At 45.1% G+C, this 19,660-nt stretch overlaps 1 protein-coding gene across 1 annotated transcript in view; it reads left to right on the forward strand.

The window, feature by feature from the left end:
- The window catches only part of TCF25 (TCF25 ribosome quality control complex subunit), a 458,474-nt gene that overhangs the window by 199,327 nt on the left and 239,487 nt on the right, over positions 1-19,660 (forward strand). Inside the window, exon 9 of the mRNA XM_078671033.1 lies at positions 2,523-2,616. Within this exon, the coding sequence (XP_078527159.1) occupies positions 2,523-2,616 (94 nt within the window). The remainder of the gene's footprint in view (positions 1-2,522; positions 2,617-19,660) is intronic.

The following is a 19,660-nucleotide window of genomic DNA, read 5'->3' on the forward strand; positions in this document are numbered from 1 at the left end:
GTGTGTTTTGCAGGATGTTTAGAAGTTTGGGGAGTGTAATCATCTTATACATTGCCGCTCTGCCCAATATTGTTAGGGGCAGCTTTCTCCACCTTTCCACATCAGCGTGAAATCTGTCACTAACCTCGGAAATGTTGCGTGTGAGGTAGCGTGAGATGTCCATAGATATGTACATCCACAAATATTTAAACCCTTCTGTGGTTACTTGCAATTTCCTGGAGAGATCCTTTATCTCGGGGGTCCACCCACTGGGTAAAGAATTGATTTGCCCCAGTTCATTTTGTAACCTGCGTGTTCGCCGTATGTCCTTAACGCTTGGAAAAGGGTTGGAATCGTGGATGAGGGATCGGTGACCTACAGAAGGACATCGTCCGCGTGAGGCGAAATGCATTCTTCCCCTCTGCCTGTCGCGAACCCCTTTACCTTTGGCTCCACCTTTGGCTCCCCAGCCCCCCCAGACCCTCCCATGCGGGCAGGTCCGGCCGGACCTGAAGCGGGGCCCTGGAATAGGCACACAGCCAGTTACTGGCCGAGTCCCTCCGAAGCGAAGTCTCAGGGAGCCCCCCCGACACTCTCTGCTTGTGTTTCCCTACCCGCAGAGCTCTGTTTTTCAGTAGTTTGGTCACTCCCCTCTGCCTCACTATTCTTCAGCCCGGGTCCAGGCCTGTTTCCTCCAGCCTGCCCTCTGCATCTCTCGGGTCTTCACACTTCTCCTCATAGCTTCTCTGTGTGAGCCGCTCCTCTTCTCTACTCCGTACGCCCCCTCCGCTGAGCTGGAGCGTCTTATTTCCCTAGGTGCATTGGGGTCGCTTCGTCTCTCTGAGCGTCTTCTTGGCGCCGGGCACCATCTTTGTCCGCCTCCTCTCTCGGCCATGGATGCCTCAGAGCCCTTTCCCTGCTGTTTCAGATCTCGGAATCTTCCAATGTCCGCAGCTACTGCCAACCTTTGGAACTTCGGTTAATCCATGAAAGATGTGGTAAAGGCAGGATTATAGTCTGGATTTAAGTGGGGCAGCCGGAGTTCCTGCGGGTGCGTCTAGTCAGCCTTGTTGCTGGCCACACTCCCCCTGAATTCAATGCTGTCTTAAGCGTCGTGTACTTCTACAGGGCCAAATTCAGTTTGGTTCCAGAACTCCTCAGCACTTAGTAAAATAGAGGTGTGACTGGACTGCTCTCACCCATAATCAAGACTTGTTTTAAGTTACTTGTTTAGCTTCTAAATCTATGCTCAATAGTGAAAGAAGGGTCTACAGACACAGTTAAGGGTATAAGTGTCTTACTCCTTTCTCCTCACTGGGACCTACAGTTTTCTCTAGCATTGTCTTGTACTTAACTGCTCTTCAGTGGTATGTGGTGTATTGAGCATCCAAAGGTTCCTATTCTTCATAGTAAGTGAACTTCAGTATTGAATTGTGCATTCTATTCATAATGCCATAACTTCTTTCAAGCATTCTATTTCACCTGGTTGTGGGTGTACAAAACTAAATAATTAAAAAAACTTTTCAAAAACTCACACATATGATGTGTGGGACTCTATTTGTCATCTTGGAACCTATACCTGTGCAATAAATCAGCGCAGAAGTTTGCAAATTTAAGCCAATAACCATGACATAACTTCTCACCTTTTTTGCGTTACATGCCTGTTTCTGGTTACTCATGCACAGCCTTCTACCTATTAGTATTTAAAAGGGGTGGGGGGGCGGGGGGGTCAATCAAGGTGTGATAGGAGATACTGTATTGAAGTGTTTATTCCTTTTATTGTGTGAATAAATGCCAGGGGTTCAGTTTCCAGGTACATAAATCATGTCATTAACAAGACTGAAATTTCAACATAAGGGAATACAAACTAAAATGAATAATGAACAGAATAGAAAGATTGAAATTCAAGCAAAGTTATGCACATCATTCAGTTTTATTCCCAGTTGGGGCTCATGTTGACTTTTAAGTAGTAACAATTTAAGACATCTAGCTAATCCTATTTGTAGCTTAGCCAGACATTGTTTGAAATTATGTGCAAAGCTGGTGAATGCACACTAGTTTCAAGTTATATGTCCCATTAGCTTTATGTCCCTTTAAAGTTGACAAAACATCCATGAAACTTTAATAAGTGTCTTCCTTGACTGACCTCGATAAATATAGCCTGAGACTTTTTATGCATCTGCAGTTTTAAAGTTAATTGGTTAGGACGCAGTTTGTTGCTTATTAGTTTGGCTTCACTCTATTTTCAAAGCCCATTTTCACAACCAATTTGTTACCTAGTTAGTGTGGCTCGAAACTAATCAATTCTTTTAATGAAGTTTTCTTATCAGTTCTGCCACTTAATATTTGGTGGCCTTATAAAAACAACTGTGGTGATGACAAATGTGATGGCAGATGATACTCCACCTTTAGATGCCACAGTGTGATCTGATTATGTAAGATGATGGAGTGATGAAAATGCTGATGTCTTAAAATAAGTTCATAATGTCATAGTTACTGATTGCCCTTCTGTCCCACCCTTATGATGTTCATATAATTTGCAGAGCGGGCGCTCTTCAGTTTGGAGTGTGCATGTCATCCAGTGTTCAGTCTCACCAGTGGAAGTAGCCGTTTGGATTATCGGAGGCCAGAAAACAGGTTGGATTTAAGTGTTAATTCTAGCACTGAGTGTCGTCATAGATTTCAAATTTTGCCTGAAATTATTATAATACCTAATCAGTCCAATTTGTTCTCTGTAAGTGCTAGCTAAAGGCTGCACTGATGTAATGTTCTTTTTTTATGTACTTCATTGTTTACTATTTCAAAACACCTTCTTAATGTACAATTCTTAAGCATTAGATCTCTCCTAGATTCAGGTGCCCTTTCACTTTCATGGTGGTCGCCCCCTTTCTTTACACGCGGCTCGTCGTGAGAATCGCTCTTTAACACAGGATCCTCCCCAACCACAGCATTTCCCCCCACCCCCTGCCTTTCAATATGCTTTGTGCGAGGTCTTGCATTTGCAAGTATTTGAGCTATTGCCATTATAAATGACAATGCCTTTTATTTGCGTTGGTTTTCAAAACACATAAATAAAAGGCATTTTCGTTCACAATGCTAAAAGCTTTAACTCTCACCAATGCGAGACCTATTGCATTGCAAAGGCTTATTTTTCCCTTGTGGTCCTTGCAGAAGTATTTCTTAATGGCTGCCAAAACCAACTGGGCAAGTGGTTGGGATATTAATCCAAGCATTGTTTTAAGTGTTTCATTTTTGCTTGAAATTGTGAGTGAACATGATGCTGGTCACTCTACTAGGCAGATTTTGGAGTTGCTGGGCTCTTCTTTGAATTATGTTCATGTAGGTAGTGTAAATATTGTGGTCCTTTCTGCTCCTTTCTTTTCGTCCCCAGCATATTCTCACTGATGTGCCCATATTTTTTTGGGGGGGGGGGGGTGGGGGGGGGTCATGGGTGGGAGGGGAGGGAGCTGAGGTCTCCAGAGGCGACACCATGTAGTGGGTCATTACTAATGTGCAATATTTTTAAATATTTTGTATACACTGTAGTTGTTAAGGTCTGTGTTATGTCTTCATTTATACTTTACTTTGAAAGTCAGACTGGGGCGTTGACACTGCTTCCAAAGTTGTGTGTGTTGTTGATGAGTGAAAATACGACAATGCAGTGTCATTCACTGAAGAATAGTTAAGAAGATCTCAACCGGATGGTGAATCTGGATAATTAACATATAGCCCTTCAGGATTAGCATTCTGAGCTTTTTCGGCTACCCTAACATACAGATTACAATTTGGATGATGGAATCTATCAATACCTAAACCATGACCGCAGAGTAGTCTCGCTTGGGAGACTCTCCTCTAAACAAGCGTCCTCTGAGCAAAGAGTCCAACCGGATGGTGGATTCCGCTGAAATTGTTTCAATTTGCTGTTTAAAAGATTTAATATATGATAACCAAAACCACTGCACTTGGCTATCCTCCTTTTTACTGTCCTGAAGAAGACCCGCTGTGACGTTGGTTCAATAATGCACACATTTGGGCCGAAACGTCGATGCTCTACACCAACCCATGTCCTTCAGTTTCCTCACCCCTAAATTGGAATAGGATTTGTACTAGGGTCTTTGAGAATACTTGAATTATAATTTTTTAAAGGACAGTTACTCGTTGATTTTTATATTTTACAATTTTGTATTTTCTTGTTGCTTATTATATATTTCATGTATGGCATCACCTTGTCACTTTTGTCCCCTACTCATGAAAAGTCATCCCCCTTTTTTGTTTATTTGTTGATAAGAAATACTCATGTGACCGCCATATACAAAAAGAATAGTATATAAAAAGTTTGAACTATGAAATACTTTTCTCAGTGTGTTTCTTGTAACATATTGAGTATAGGCATACTAAGAAATTGCTTTATCCGACTGAACCTTCTGTAGACCCAGGTTCTGAGGGACACAGGGTCACCCCATTACTGTCAATGGTTGATGAGTGAAAAAGCGGACTAATTTAAAAATATTGTCAATTTAATGTTCTTATAGCTAGTAACAGGTTTTCGTTATTTTAAAGAGCGTTTGAATTTAAAAAGATCCCATAAAGTCTGCACAAATGTGACCACTTTTTGACAGCGTTAATTTTTTGTGTGTAATTTACAGGCGTATATTGTAAATGCTGAGTGTTCATTTGATGTCATTAGAGATTCCCCAGGCTTATATACTAAGCCTATCCTCCAAGGTCCGTAGCCTTAACCCTTTTCTAGACAGCGCTCTTGCTGTCTTAACCACTTTTGTACTTAATCTGTTTGCCTTTATTGCAAGCAAATACAATTTCCAGTGTTTTTTCCAAATCTTCATAAGTGCATTTTTGTCCCTTCGCTGAGCTTCCTTGATATCTGTCCTGAAGCCACACATATATTATATGCATGGGGAGGCTTCATGGTCATCGGTGCTTTTTGTATAGGAACATTAGGCATAGAAGGCACAGACTTCGGTTACACCTTGGATGTGCTACATACACGTGGACTGCATCATCATTGTCACTTGAGATGTAATGCAGGAGTTCATGATCAGTGCCTTAGGAAGTAGTGTTATGGATGTATTTCTAGCCATGTATAGCACATTTCAAACTCTTGGTTTATGACTATAATATCCTATGAACTGAGTTTATTTTGAGGAGTATGTAATCCCTTTTTCCCAAATGAGCAAGACACATATTTTTAATATATTTGGTTATGGGATTTCAAGGGAATTTGTAAATGATATACATGGTCTAGGTCATTTCGTCTGAGCACTTCCACCGGTTGTGCCAAATACCCTTACCCACTTTTCTAGATGAACAAATCTGATTCATTGATAGGTGGATTGAATCTGTTCTTGACTCTATAATCCCAGTAATGACCAAAAAGCACCAGATAAACCTCCCACCGGCCCCCTTGTTCAGTGGTACCACACAAAAAAAAGTTCTGCAAATCCCTTGAGAGAACTTGACAAAAATCCTATAGCGCAGATGACAAAGCAGGGTATTAGGTGGCCCTAAAAGATTTTTACAAAACCTACCACACAGCTAGAGCCACCTTTGTTTTGTCTCTGATAAAATCAACACATCCCAAAACTGTCCGAAAATGCTCTTTCGAGTTGTTGAAAGACTATCTGACTCTGCAGACACAGCCCTGGTTGTCCCTCTCTCACAGTTCCAGAGTGACGAATTAGCCACTTTTTTCTCGAAAAAAAGTATCTAGACACTCTAGCCACTTTCTCCCCTACGTCAGATTATAACTGCAGACATTCATGTTACTCCTTCCCCCATATTAGATCATAACTCTCAACACGGTCATCCTGCTAGGACCTGCTCATTGAGCTCATTTCAGCTCCTGCCCCCCGCTTCAAATCCCTCCTCACTTACATTAAGTCAAGTTCACCTCTTGACCCTTGTCCTCCTTTGGTGTTTGGCAAACTTGAACCATTCTCGATGGATTTGCTTACACAGCTTCTAAATGCCTCACTTTCTCAAAGGTATCGTCCCAAAGGGCATGGAAACATGCAATGGGCATGCCCTTACTCAAAAAACTATTCTAGACCCATTTACTTGGTCTTATTATAGACAGATATCCCTCTTGTCTACCCTATCTAAAGCCCTAGAAAAGCATGTGAACAAACAACTCACAATGTATACAGAACATAATGGCCTGCTTCCCCCTTCACAATTGGGTTTTAGAGCCAGCCATAGTACAGAGTCCGCTCTACTAGCAGTAACTAAATGTCTAAGGCAACAAATAGACAATGGTGGCACCGCTGCACTGATTCGGTTGGACGGTGAACCACAACACTCTACTCTATAAGTTGCAGGACACAGCTCTGTCCTGGCTGACCACCTTCCTCTGGAATCATGTCTTCCAAGTCAGTCCACACCTATCAGCATTGCTTTAAGCTGCACCCTCTACCTTTTGGGGGTACCCAGGGGTCCATTCTGAGCCTAACCCTTTTTAACTTATATATAATGCCACTTGCGGACATTGTAGTAAAGTATGGTCTCACCCTCCTCCTGCATGTTGACGATACTCCAATCTCCTTCTCATCCTAGAACAACAGCGAGGAGACATTGAATAACCGCCTCATACAAGTCTGCTCCTGAATGAAAACGAACTTCTTAAAGTTAAATGGAGGAAAGACTGAGGTCTTATTGCTGGGCAGGCTTCCCCACCTGTGTGACCCGCATCTGTGGCCTGGCAGTGATGGGTACTTTACCCACCCCTGTTCCAATATTCAAGAATTTAGGAGTCGGTCTGGCAGAGAATCTATCCATGAGTCACCAAATCACCAAAGTGGCTGCCTCCTGCTTCGGAATTTTGAGATGACTCAAACAAATTCTAGGAAGTCTCCCGTCCTCGGCCAAGCAAACAGTCATCCAGGCCTTTGACATCTCAAGGCTTGACTATGGAAACATTCCTTATCTAGGGGTCATGAAGTAATTTCTCAGGCAGCTCCAGATTGTGCAGATTGCAGCTGCAAGACTCCTGCATCCCCCCCAAGTACCATTCCACTGCCACACTGCTATGCAAACTGCAACTGGCTCACCATTGAACGTCGCATTCAATTCAAAGCACTGTACTATGTGCACAAATGTCTTTCAAACTACAACCCCTCCTACCTCAGATCTTTGGTGTCGCCACACACACCTAGCTGGCTCTGCATTCAAGTAATTTAGATAACGCTGTAGTTCCTAAAGTTAGGAGATCCAGATAAGGAGGCCGAACCTTTTTCCTTTTAGGCCCATAGTTGTGGAACTCTCTTCCCCCTTGACTTGAGAGCCTGCTGCTCACTTTTTCTTCTGCAGGAAGCTTGAAACCTGGTTATTAGGTCAAGCCTGGGCAGCGCATGTGCTGTGAGGTATGCAGTATTGAGGTATAGCATTGAAGCTCTGCCCATTTCCCGCCCATCTTTTCAATTGTCTCTGGTTACTGTCCTTGCAAAATCGTTGCTTTTCATTCGTGAATAGGCTTAGTATTCCCTCCCTGGTACTGGCTTGTCTGCATTTGTAACCTCCCATAATGACTGGACTTTTTACTTGTGTTGTTACATGCTCTGCTTCATACGTCGGTGAGCACTATTTTCTTTAACCCTTTCCATGCGTCGGAGAGCCCCCGGCCGCCCAACGTCATGGTGGGCATGTGCGTCGGATGCCCCCTAGCCATCCGAATCACGCACGCATGGAATTCGTCCGCACCACTGGGGAATTCCAGCCACGTTCAAGGGGTTAATAAATAATGTGAGACAACGGCAGCTGCTTCTCAGGGATACTCATTAATAGTCATAAGCACTGAATAATCTCCGCCCATGAGCGGGAACCCCGGAACACATAATAAAATATATATATATATATGGGTAAATATATAACAATAGTACAAAACAAATTATACACATATATATGTATAAACCAATAATATGCAGCCCAACATAACCCATAGGCTAATAAAGCCATCATTACATATTTTCTGCAGTATGAAAATAAACGATATAAACAATGCAATAAACAGGCATGAGCCTAAAAAGCATTCCATAATCAGCAAAAAACCTTTTATTTTCATCAAAGAATTTGTAATAAAAGGCAATTAGCCTAAGAAGACTGCATACAGAAAAACTATCCCTGTACAGAAAATCAGACTGACACCTCGCCTTTAAGGCCTCAGAGAATCTGAACACTTTGCCTTTAAGGCCTCCAGGGTAACTCTGTTCCCATCATGCACCACTGGTGACAGTTAGGTCAGTTCTTTTTTCCGGCTTGTTCTGTGAGGAACCTGGAACTTGAGCTCGGCTGAATTTGACTGTTTTCAGTCAGAATTTGTTTTTTTCCTGTCTTTTTTGACAGTATTGGTTATTGGTGGTGTTTTTCTACCTTTTCTGACTAAATCTTTTTAAAAATTTTAGTCAGTTATGCCACCTTTAGTCTATAATTGTCCTTCCCGTGGGAAGATGATGTCCAAAACAGATCCTCATTCTGTTTGTGTGGTTTGTCTGCCTTTCACACATGATGTGGAAAAATGTTATCATTGCCTCAAGCTTTCCAGCAGAACTTTGAAGGAAAGAGAAAAGGTTCGGCTTTTGGGGCTTATGGAGAGAGAAAGACGTTGTGAAAAGGGGGCAAAGAGTGTATTCTCATTTGGAAGGCCCTCTTCTCAGTCAAAACGTCGAAGATCTGCTTCTCCTGAAGGTAAAAGCAAGAAAAAGCGTATCAGGAACCGTCGACTTCGAAGAAAGTAAGTGCGGCGTCGAAACCTAGATCGACGTCAAGACCAGAGAAAACTGCATCGACGTCGAAGACATCGCCGGTGAGGCATAAGTCGGTGTCGAAGCGGAGGTCGCCGTCGAGAAGCTTGTCGACGTCGAGACATCTTGTGTCGGTTGCTGTGAGGACGACGTCAAGAGCAAGGCGTTCGACGTCGAGAGCAAGAGTGCGCTCGACGTCAAGAGAAAAATTCAGATCGACGTTGAGGCCATGGTTCGACGTCGAGGCATGCTTCGGGCTCGAGGCTTGAGAAGGTCCGGTCGGCGTAGAGAAAATGTTCGATGTTGAGGAAGTCGACGTCGAGGTCTCCGCCACCTGTGTCACGGTCGGCGTCGAGGCATTCTAGGTCAGCCTCTCGGACCTCTCATAGGTCTTTGTCGAGGTCTGAGTCGGCGTCGAGTGTATTGGATGACCCTCCAAGGTCTGCGTCACACGGCCTGCAGTCAAGGGCATCTGTGGACATATCTCCAGTGGTTGGAGCCTCTCCACACCAAGATTCTTCAGTGGTGGCGCATTCTGACTCGACGTCAAGGAAGTCAGCGTCAAGAGAAAGACAGTTGGTTCCCAGAGAGATGCAGACTCCAGCTTCTGGATCTCCGCATTCTATTCGGAGTTCTTCCTCACCTGCTTCTTCCTCTTCAATGGGAATACAAATTGTGCAGGTTTCTCCGGAGGGCTCTCCGGTGCGTAAAACACCACCTGTACGCATGTCTCCAAGATGGCTAGAGAGCATCCGTCTGTGGAAGATGCAACCAAGGCCTGATCAAAGATCACTTGCTATGGAGTCTTCGAGACCACCTGCTGGTGGGTCTCCAAGGAGATCCAGATCTCCAGTGCGAAGGCGTTCACGCTCTAGGGAGCGCAGTAGGCATCGGTCTACTACCCCTGAGAGAAGACATAGATCTCCTGCTTCTTCCTCTCCAACAAGGTCTTCTTACAGAGACTATTCGCCCACGATCTCATCAACGCCACCCTCTAGGGTTTCGCCTGTGGATGATTTAGGAACCTTCAATGAGGTATTGTGTCGTGGGGCTAGCAAATTCAACATTACTATGACAGTGCCTCAGGTGAAGTAGTCTGTCATATTTGAGACTTTATATCATAAGTCCTCTGCTAGGCCTCTTCTTCCACTGGTGCCCGGTTTGTTGGATGAAGACATTCTTGACGCCAGCGACAGTGGGATCAGGGCCCTCAAGAATTGCGAAAAAATATAAGGCACCTGATCAAGACCCCCTTTTCCTGCGCACAGATCCACCACCAGATTCTCTCATAGTGGCGGCAGCCAGGAAGGCCCATTCGGCTACGTCTGCCTCATCTGCTCCACCGGAGAAAGACAGTAAAAATATGGATTCCTTGGGCCGAAGGATGTGTAACACAGCTGGTTCTGTCATGAGAGTGGCCAGTGCTGCGGCTTTGCTGGGTCGCTATGATCGCCTGTTATGGGACTCTATGGCGAGGTTTGTGGATAAACTTCCAAAGGAAGATCAGAAAGATTTCCTGGAGATTGTTGAAGAAGGTGGATTGGTGGCAAATCAAAGTATAAGTGCGGCTGCGGATTCGGCGGATCTTGCAGCGCATGGTTATGCCCACGGCATATGCTCCAGAAGGTCGGCTTGGCTGCGTCTCACGGGTCTTAAGCCAGATGCCCAAAGGAAAATAGTTAACCTACCCTTCCACGGGTCGACATTATTTGGATCTCATGCGGATGATGAGATGGCCAAGATGAAGTCGGAGCTGGACACTCTGAAGGCAGTGGGCCTGGAGAAGAAGAAAGACTTCCGCCGTCGTAATTTTCGTCCTTACAACAAGAGGTCGTTTCAGCAACGGGGGCAAACGTCGAACTGGTCTTCGCAAAATCAAGGCCAGAACCAACAGAGGTCTCTGTTTCAGCAGCGCAGACCCGGGCGAGGCAGGGGAGGAAACAGACAACAGTCCTCTGCTGCAAAACAGCCTCAGAAGCAATGAGAAGAAACTTCCTCCACAGCCATGGTCCACTCCGGTAGGAGGAAGCATTGCGTCATACTTGGACGAGTGCAGAAGATTAACAAAGGACAGGTGGGTCATCGACATTATCCAAAATGGCTACCTCCTCAAATTCAAGAAACCTCCTCCCATTATCAGTCCGAAGACAATGTTTCATCACAATCTAAAGCTTTTGCAAAAAGAAGCCAACATCCTTCTGTGCAAGAAAGCCATAGAGAAAGTTTCTCGTCCACAGCGAAACCAAGGTCTGTACTCCCGTTTTTTCCTGGTGAAAAAGTAAAGGTCCCAAAGCAGAATTCAGGCCCATACTGGATCTGAGACTGTTGAACAGATTAATTTGAAAAGAGAAGTTTCGAATGTTAGCGCTCCATCAAATATTCCCCCAGTTACAGCAGGGGGACTGGATGTGTTCCATCGACCTGAAGGATGCATATTTTCATGTTCCAATCTCCAAAAGGCATCGCAAATTTCTCATGTTTCAAGTGTCTGTTCATCACTACCAGTATGCAGTACTTCCATTCGTGCTAAAGTCAGCTCCCCTAACGTTTTCCAAGTGTATGGCGGTGGTTGCTGCCTTCCTTCGGAAACAGAGAATTTTCATTTATCCTTACTTGGACGACTGGCTCCTAAAAAGTTCGTCCCCATCTCTGTTGGAAGATCATCTGTCCATATGCCTTCATCTCATGCACAAGTTGGGTCTCCAGGTCAATTTCAAGAAATCGATTATGAACCCGACTCAGCGGATCCTCTAGCTGGGAGCTCTTCTGGACACAGAAAGTGAAAATGTGTGTCCTTCGGAGGAGAGGTGGCTATCAATCAGGTCAAAGTGTCAACTTCTTCGTCAATCCACTTATCCGACAGTTCGTCAAGTATCTTCTCTTCTGGGATCCATGGCATCGTGCTTCTTCATAGTTCCAAACGCAAGATTGCACATGCGTCCTCTGCAATAGTGTCTAGAGGATCAGTGGAGACAGAGGACGGGGTGCTGGGAGGATCGAATTCTTCTTCATCAGTCCGCCAAGGACTCCATCAGGTGGTGGATGAAGAGATCACACTTGATGAGAGGTGTTCCATTTCATTAAGATCCTCCTGTTCAAACTCTGATCACAGACGCTTCACTCCAGGGTTGGGATGCTCATATGGGCCCTCTGCAAGTACAAGGGCTATGGTCCGACTCCGAGAAGGGCTATCACATCAACCTGCTGGAGCTACGGGCGGTTCATCTAGCCCTCAATTCCCTGTTTCCATCATTCCAGTCTCGGTCCCGCCTGGTGCAAACAGACAATACAACTACAATGTATTATTTAAACAAGCAGGGGGGTACCCAGTCCAGGACTCTATCCATAGAAGCCCAGACCATCTGGAATTGGTTACTAGCGAGAGACTTGTCGATAACAGCTGTGCATCTGCCGGGAACCCTCAACTCGCAGGCGGATTTCCTAAGCAGAGACTTCGTCGAGGCTCACGATTGGGTTCTCAACGAGGAAGTCACAAACAGTATTTTCCAGGCATGGGGAACACCAGATATCGATCTGTTCGCAGACGCGGAAAATGCAAAATGCCCCGTCTTCGCGTCCAGGTTTCCCCAGAACGGGTCTCAAGGGAATGCCCTTTGATAGACTGGTGTCAGAACTTACTGTGCGCTTTTCCACCGACCCCGTTGATATCAACAGGATGTACAAAACCGACTCCAGGATGATTCTGATTGCCCCCGAGTGGCCACGCCAATGGTGGTTTCCAGATCTCCTTCAACTGTCGGAAGTGCCACACAGGAGATTGCCGTGTCGCCCGGATCTTCTGTTCAAGCAGAAGGGGAGAGTGTTCCACCCAAATCTGTCCTCCCTACGCCTGGCAGCATGGCTCCTGAAGTGATCCAGTATGGACACTTGCAGTTGAATCCTGACTGTATGCACATCCTTAAGGAGGCGAAGCGGCCTTCTACAAGGAAATCCTATGAATTTAAATGGAAACGATTTTTTCTGTGGTGTGAGAGTAATGGTTTTGATCCTATCCATGGTCAGGAACAGGTCATTTTGCCTTATCTCTTACATTTAGCAAGATCTGGTCTTCAATTAAATTCTATTAAAGTCCACCTTGCTGCGATCACAGCCTACAGAAAATCACCTACTCAGACCTCCTTCTTTAGGATGCCTGTAGTGAAGGATTTTCTGGAAGGTTTGAGTACGGTGTATCCGCTAGTCAGGTCACCTTCTCCACCTTGGGAGCTTAATGTGGTGTTAACTAAGTTAATGAGTGCTCCTTTTGAACCTATACATAAGACTTCCTTGCAACACTTAACTTGGAAGGTAGCGTTCCTGGTAGCCATTACTTCTGCTCGTAGAGTGAGCGAGATTCGGGCTCTGTGTTGCAAAGAACCGTTCACTGTGTTTCATTCTAATAGAGTGGTACTCAGGACGCATCCTGCTTTTCTGCCCAAGGTAGTGTCAGATTTTCATATTAATCAGGCCATAACCTTGCCTACTTTTTTCCCAAATCCTACCGGTCCTGCTGAAAGGGCTCTTCACTCCTTAGATCTGAAGAGGGTCCTTAAGTTTTACTTGGACAGAACAAAGACTTTGAGACAGTCAGACCGTTTGTTCATTAACTATGGTCCTATTAATACAGGCTCTGCAGCATCTAAGAGGTCCATTTCTAGATGGATTGTTTATTGTATTCTTCTAGCTTATCAGTTGTCAAATAGGTCTTTGTCAGGAAGACCAAAGACGCATTCTACAAGAGGAAAAGCTTCCACCACAGCTCTAATTAGAAATGTTTCTATGGCAGAAATCTGTAAGGCAGCTACTTGGCGTTCAGTGCATACTTTTACTCACCATTATTGTCTTGACTCAGACACACAGGCAGATGCACAAGTTGGGCAAGCATCTCTCAGAAATGTATTTGCTAATTCTAGCTGAGATCTGTGTGTTAAAGCTGTTGTTATTATTTTTTCTGTTCGCCCGCGTCTTGTGGGTATGAGCTTGCTACTCTATTCAGTGCTTATGACTATTAAAGAGTATCCCCTGGAAGAGAAGGATTAGTTACTTACCTGTAATCCTAGTTCTCTTCCAGGGGTATCCTCATTAAAGTCATAAGCACCCTCCCGCCTCCCCGGGCGAGCAGTAGCTTTATGGTTTTTTGAATATAGTGATATTGTATTTCTGGATGCAGATACCTGCTAAGTTTACTGTACAATACAAAAGAACTGACCTAACTGTCACCAGTGGTGCATGATGGGAACAGAGTTCCCCTGGTGGCCTTAAAGGCAAAGTGTTCAGATTCTCTGAGGCCTTAAAGGCGAGGTGTCAATCTGATTTTCTGTACAGGGATAGTTTTTCTGTATGCAGCCTTCTTAGGCTAATTGCCTTTTATTACAAATTCTTTGATGAAAATAAAAGGTTTTTTGCTGATTATGAAATGCTTTTTAGGCTCATGCCTGTTTATTGCATTGTTTATATAGTTTATTTTCATACTGCAGAAAATATGTAATGATGGCTTTATTAGCCTATGGGTTATGTTGGGCTGCATATTATTGGTTTATACATATATATGTGTATAATTTGTTTAGTACTATGTACTATTGTTATATATTTACACACATATATATATATATTTTATTATGTGTTCCAGGTTCCCGCTCATGGGCGGGGAATATTCAGTGCTTATGACTTTAATGAGTATACCCCTGGAAGAGAACTAGGATTACAGGTAAGTAACTAATCCTTCTTGTACTTGCAGCATGTCCATACAGCACTCGTGGGACAATGGCAGATGCTTCTTGTATATGGAGTGCTCTATGCAGTCTTTCACTTTAATAGTAACTGCCCCCACACATTTCACCTCTACCCGAAGAGGGAACTGAGAAAAAAAGCCATTCCTTGAAATTTGCATAGTTAAGCCATAAACTTGCTGCAGTGTTCCAGCTTATGATTTTGCTGGAATAACGTGGTGTGGCGAGAGAGCGGGTGAGAGATGACGAATCGTGGGCTAATAAAACCACAGTGCTCCTCTGCTGCACAGGGCTGGCTCTAACGTGGGACATGTAGAGTAGTTGGCCACTCTGTAGTGTCGACGAATTACTGCAAGTTTTTTCTATGGGGTACATGAGTGGGGTTTCTCCTTTGGGGAAATGCTTACCCCATGGAGAAAAACAATAATGAGAAAAGGCATACATTTGCACATTGGCATAAATTTCCCCTGCGTTTGTACTTTGCGTATAACTTCGGATTTGGAAAATAGCAAATGTCACAAAATATTTCAAGTAGTTAGGGATGAAAGCTGCGACAGGCTAAATTTTCCAGGTGTACTTGTGAGAATGATTGTAAGTTACAGATTTCATACACTGGCACTGGTGCTTGAGTGTACATCTAGAGGTGTTGAATGTACAATATTTTTTTAGGTAAATCTGGTTCTCTTGTATTAACAAGTAGTTGCAATCCAAGTGGGCTAGCATTTTCAAAACTTTTAACTATTGGTATTGTAAATGACAATTCCTTTTATTATTGCGCTTTTTAACACATAAATAAAAGGCATTGTCATTTAGCTTGTCATTTAGCTAAAATCTGGCAAATGTGAGACCTCCTTTGCAAATGCTTGTTAAACTTTGACATTAGTAGTCGTCCCTGTTGTGTCTCTGGGTACCTTTTCTGTGACGTAACAATGGGAAACCCTTGGTTGGGTAGCTATGCGGTGTACAAATCTGAATACGAATAATTTGCAAACCTTTGGTAGCAGTTTTTGGCCACTCAGCATACTTAAATTTGTTTCTCAGAACTAGTTAGCTTGATGGTTTGTTTTAAAAAAAAATGTTTTTATTGATGTGAAGAGAACAGCCGCCACCTGCATCCATGGTGGGGAATAATAACCGTTATAGAAATGGAAGGGAGAACAAAAGGAGAAAGAAGTAGAAAAAAGTGATAGAAAAATAGGAAAGAGAAGAAGGGCACTCAACAGACTAAACTAAAAGACACCCTCGGAAAGCTGTGTTATGCTTGCAGCAGTGCCATAGGTGCCAATGTTGGATGGATTACGCCTTTGTTTGAAATACCTGGGTGAGGTGAAGCGCACACAAGTATATTGGACATGACAATTCGACTAACTCTGTCTCTAGGAATCTGATGGTGCAGTCCATTTTTTGCCAAAGCATGGTAATGTGTGTGCAACACTGGCTGTCAGCTTCTCCCTACCCACAAGTTCCACAATTTATGTAACCAATCCAGCTGTGTCGAAATCTGATCAGTGCCCCAAAGGTATAAAAGGGTCTGCTTGGCCACCCTAAAGCCAAGGTATTGGCTCTTCCGCTGCAGGATCTAAGAGGACAATACAGTCTCCCAGAATTGCTGGATATTTGGGCAGTGCCCCAGCAAATGCGTTAAGAGTGCCCTCCTGTCCACACAGACAACCGCACCGTGGATCTCCCCCGGTCTTCCAGTGGACCACCCGGCCCTGAGTGTAGTACCAATAATGGCCATTTTGAAGGAACATTTCTTTGCCATATGTACTGCATGAGGAGGCCCTGGCTCTGTGGATGATGTCCTGCCATTCTTTAACGGAATTCACGCTCTCATTCAGACTCCCACCTATGCTGCAACAGTGATTAGGTGTAGTGAGGAAGGAATCTATGTCAGAGAGTAAGCATCTGTCAGAGTGGTGAGTGACAAACCATTTTTCAAAATCAGTCAGTGTATGGCTAGCATGTGGCTTACATGGGCTTGTGTGACCCAATGTCCTTGTGCGATGTATTGCCAGTAAGTGTCCTGAGGTAATGCATTCCCAGCCTGAAGCTGGGATAAAGTCTATTACTCCCTCTGCGTCAAAGAGGTCCCTCAGTCTCTTTCAGTTGGCTTCCTGCCACTTAATATAGCCACCTCCCTTCAGTGCCGGGGGGAATTCTGGTTGGCCGATGAATGGGGTCAAGGGTAATGTCAGCGTGAAAAGGTGTCTCTCTACTTATACTTTGTCCCATACCCCCATTTTCGGCCCAGTGAGAGGGGAAATATACACCCCTGCAGGGTGGTGTTTCTTGGGCAGTCAGGGCACTTTCCATATGTGTATCCCAGCAACTATGTGGTCAATGAAGCACAAATGTTTTTCAGATGCTGTTCTGTACTATTCTATCATATAATGCAGTTCGGCCGCCTGATAATACCTTTCCAAGTGGGGTACACCCAACCCACCGTTCTTCTGTTTAAGAGACGTCTGGTGCTGGGCCGAGCAATCCCACACAAAATCTCCAATGAGGTACTGTAGCTTCAGCAGGACCGATGGAGGGGGCTGCAGTGGTAATGTCTGCATGACATATACAATCCGTGGGAATGAAGTCATTTTGACCGCCACTAGTCTGCCCAGCCAGGACAAGGTATACTTTTTCCAGGTCGAGAGTTCAGAATTCGTCATAGTGAGTTGGGCAGCATAGTTTTCTTGAGACGTTCGTTCAGGTGTGGCAAAAATCCGGGGTTCCAGATACGTCACCCCTTCATTCGCACAGGTAAAAAGAATCATATCAGTCAAGACGTGCTTGGTCGTCCCTGGGGATAGTCCGGCTTAGGGCTTGTGTTTTCCTCAGATTGGCCTTAAATCTGGACACCACCCCGAAATCCACCATTTCCTGTAGAAGAGGGCAAGGATGTGAACAGCGGTATCTAAATCAGCAGTACATCGTCGGCATGGAGCGATATTTTGGGTTCCCTGACTCCCATGCAGATTCCAGAGATGTCGGTGTGCTGACTGATCTGCTCTGCGAAAGGCTCCATGTAGAGCACAAATAATCAAGGAGACAAGGGTCATCCTTATCGGGTTCCCTGTGAGATCTTAAAGGGGCAGAATGAGATTCCATTCACAATGACTTTTCTCACTTGTGGTGTAGTTGCACTTATCCAGCTTTGGAATCCTCCCCCCGCTCAAATCTAACTAGCACTGCTTGCAAGTAAGGTCAGTGTACCCTGTCAAAGGCCTTTTCTGCGTCTTTGGACAGGAGCAAGGCGGGTATCTGGGAGCATTTTGTTTTGTCAAGGTAGTGGCAAAGTCACCTAGTTCCATCTCTTCAGCCCCTCTCAGGGATAAACCCGGACTCGTCTGGGTCAATGAGACCTTGCATATACGGCGTTAGGCGGGAAGCAAACATGCTAGGAAAAATGTTTAGATCGACATATTTAACAAAGAGATAGGCTGGTATGACGCACATCTCTTCGGTCCTTACCTGCCTTTGTAAGAACCGCAATTGCAGCTGTCTGCATAGAGTGAGTAAGGCACCCAGTAACACTGAACGGATTATATTGACAGGAAAGCAAAGGGGGGAGGGAGGGCTCGACCATTTTGTAAAATTCAGAGCTAAGGCCGTCCTTGCCTTGGGCTCTGCCAGTGTGGAATTTCTGAATAGCACGGGGAACCTCCTTGGGGCTAATATCAGCATCCAATTTTGCTGTTTCAACATCTGAGAGCGGGGTCACCCAAGTCTGCACAATATAACCAACTGCTGCCGCTTCATCAAGTGTCTCTGGGTTGTAAAGTGCTTAATAAAACCGCTCAAATTCACCAGCTATAAGGTCATTGGTTTGCAGCCCTTCCCCATCCAGACTCTCAAGTTCCAGAACCCGTCGTTAAGCCACCTGGGCCTGGAGTCTGTGTGCAAGCAATCTACCAGCCTTGTTGCCTCCCTCATAATACCTCTGCCTTATACGCAGGAGGGCATATTCCACCCTGTCTACGCGCAGTGCCTTCAGCTGCTTTGGGGCCATAGTGACCTGGCGCCCAGCTTGAATGGAACCCAGGCGTAGGTGGAGCCCCTCCAGTTCCCTGAGCATGTTCTCTGGTCGCTCCGTCTTAACCTTCCTGTCCCTATTGAGCCTAGCCGCAATAGCGATAATCTGTCCCCAGAGTACAGACTTTAATGTGTCCCACAGCAGTGCTACCGGCATAGATTCATCAAAGTTAGAGTCCAGGAAATCCTGTATGGACCTCCGTACTTTCACCACATAGGAGTTGTATGTGAGCAGTCTGTGATTCAGACTCCACAACCTGTGAGAGGGCGGACCCCCAGGCAGTCTCAAGGAGAGGGTGAGGGGTAAGTGATCCGACATTGCTGCCATTCCTATTTCATCCGCGGCCAAGGACATTGAGGCTTAATATCTTAACAGGTTTACTGTGCAGGTGTGCAATAACTTGTAGTTGATTAGAGGGTGGGATACCAGCTGTCCCTAAAGCAGAGACGAGATGCAAACAGCATGATAGACATGTTGAGACAGAAAGAAAGGGGCTGTCGATTAAGAAGAAAAGGCAGGGCCCTCCGAACCCAGAGCATAAGGGCAGTCCCAGGGGTGTGTTGTAAATGAAGCATTAGATATCCTTTGCAGCTTCAATCCAGAACTAGGCCAGGCAGACCTGAAGTGGCCAAAAAAGCACCCCAGCCCAGAGAGGCACACGTTCACAACAAAAGGGGTCGTCCCCACAGAGGGGAGGTTGTGTGCTCCGAATCACTTGGTGTAACTCTAGGAAGGCACATAAAGGTGTCTTCGGTAAAGGGCAATAAAGAGATGGAATGCTGGCACACAGTCAAACCCCAGGGATAGGTGGTGGGCATCCTCCAGTGGGCGGGACGGAGGGAGAATTGAAAACCCTAGAGAGGTGTAACAATAACAGGTAAATCAACATCACTTGCAAATTTCCAAATCTGGGAGAGAGTATCACCAATCAAGGAGGGCCCATCTGTCAAACGTCCAGCCATCTCCACGTCCCAGGAATGAGGATGGAAAAGGGGTCCTCACCAGGCAAGGCTACAGCAAATGGAGCCTCCCAGCTGCCACTTCAGTGGGGCAGAGACATGTATTACTGGGACAGCCCTGCAGAGAACTATGAACCCACAACATCTGACATATCCTCACGTTGCTAGAGATGGCGCAAGAGAGCCTCCCTCTCCCTGAGGCTTTCGGCA

This window comes from Lissotriton helveticus, chromosome 12, assembly GCF_964261635.1.
Source record: "Lissotriton helveticus chromosome 12, aLisHel1.1, whole genome shotgun sequence".
NCBI lineage: Eukaryota > Metazoa > Chordata > Amphibia > Caudata > Salamandridae > Lissotriton > Lissotriton helveticus.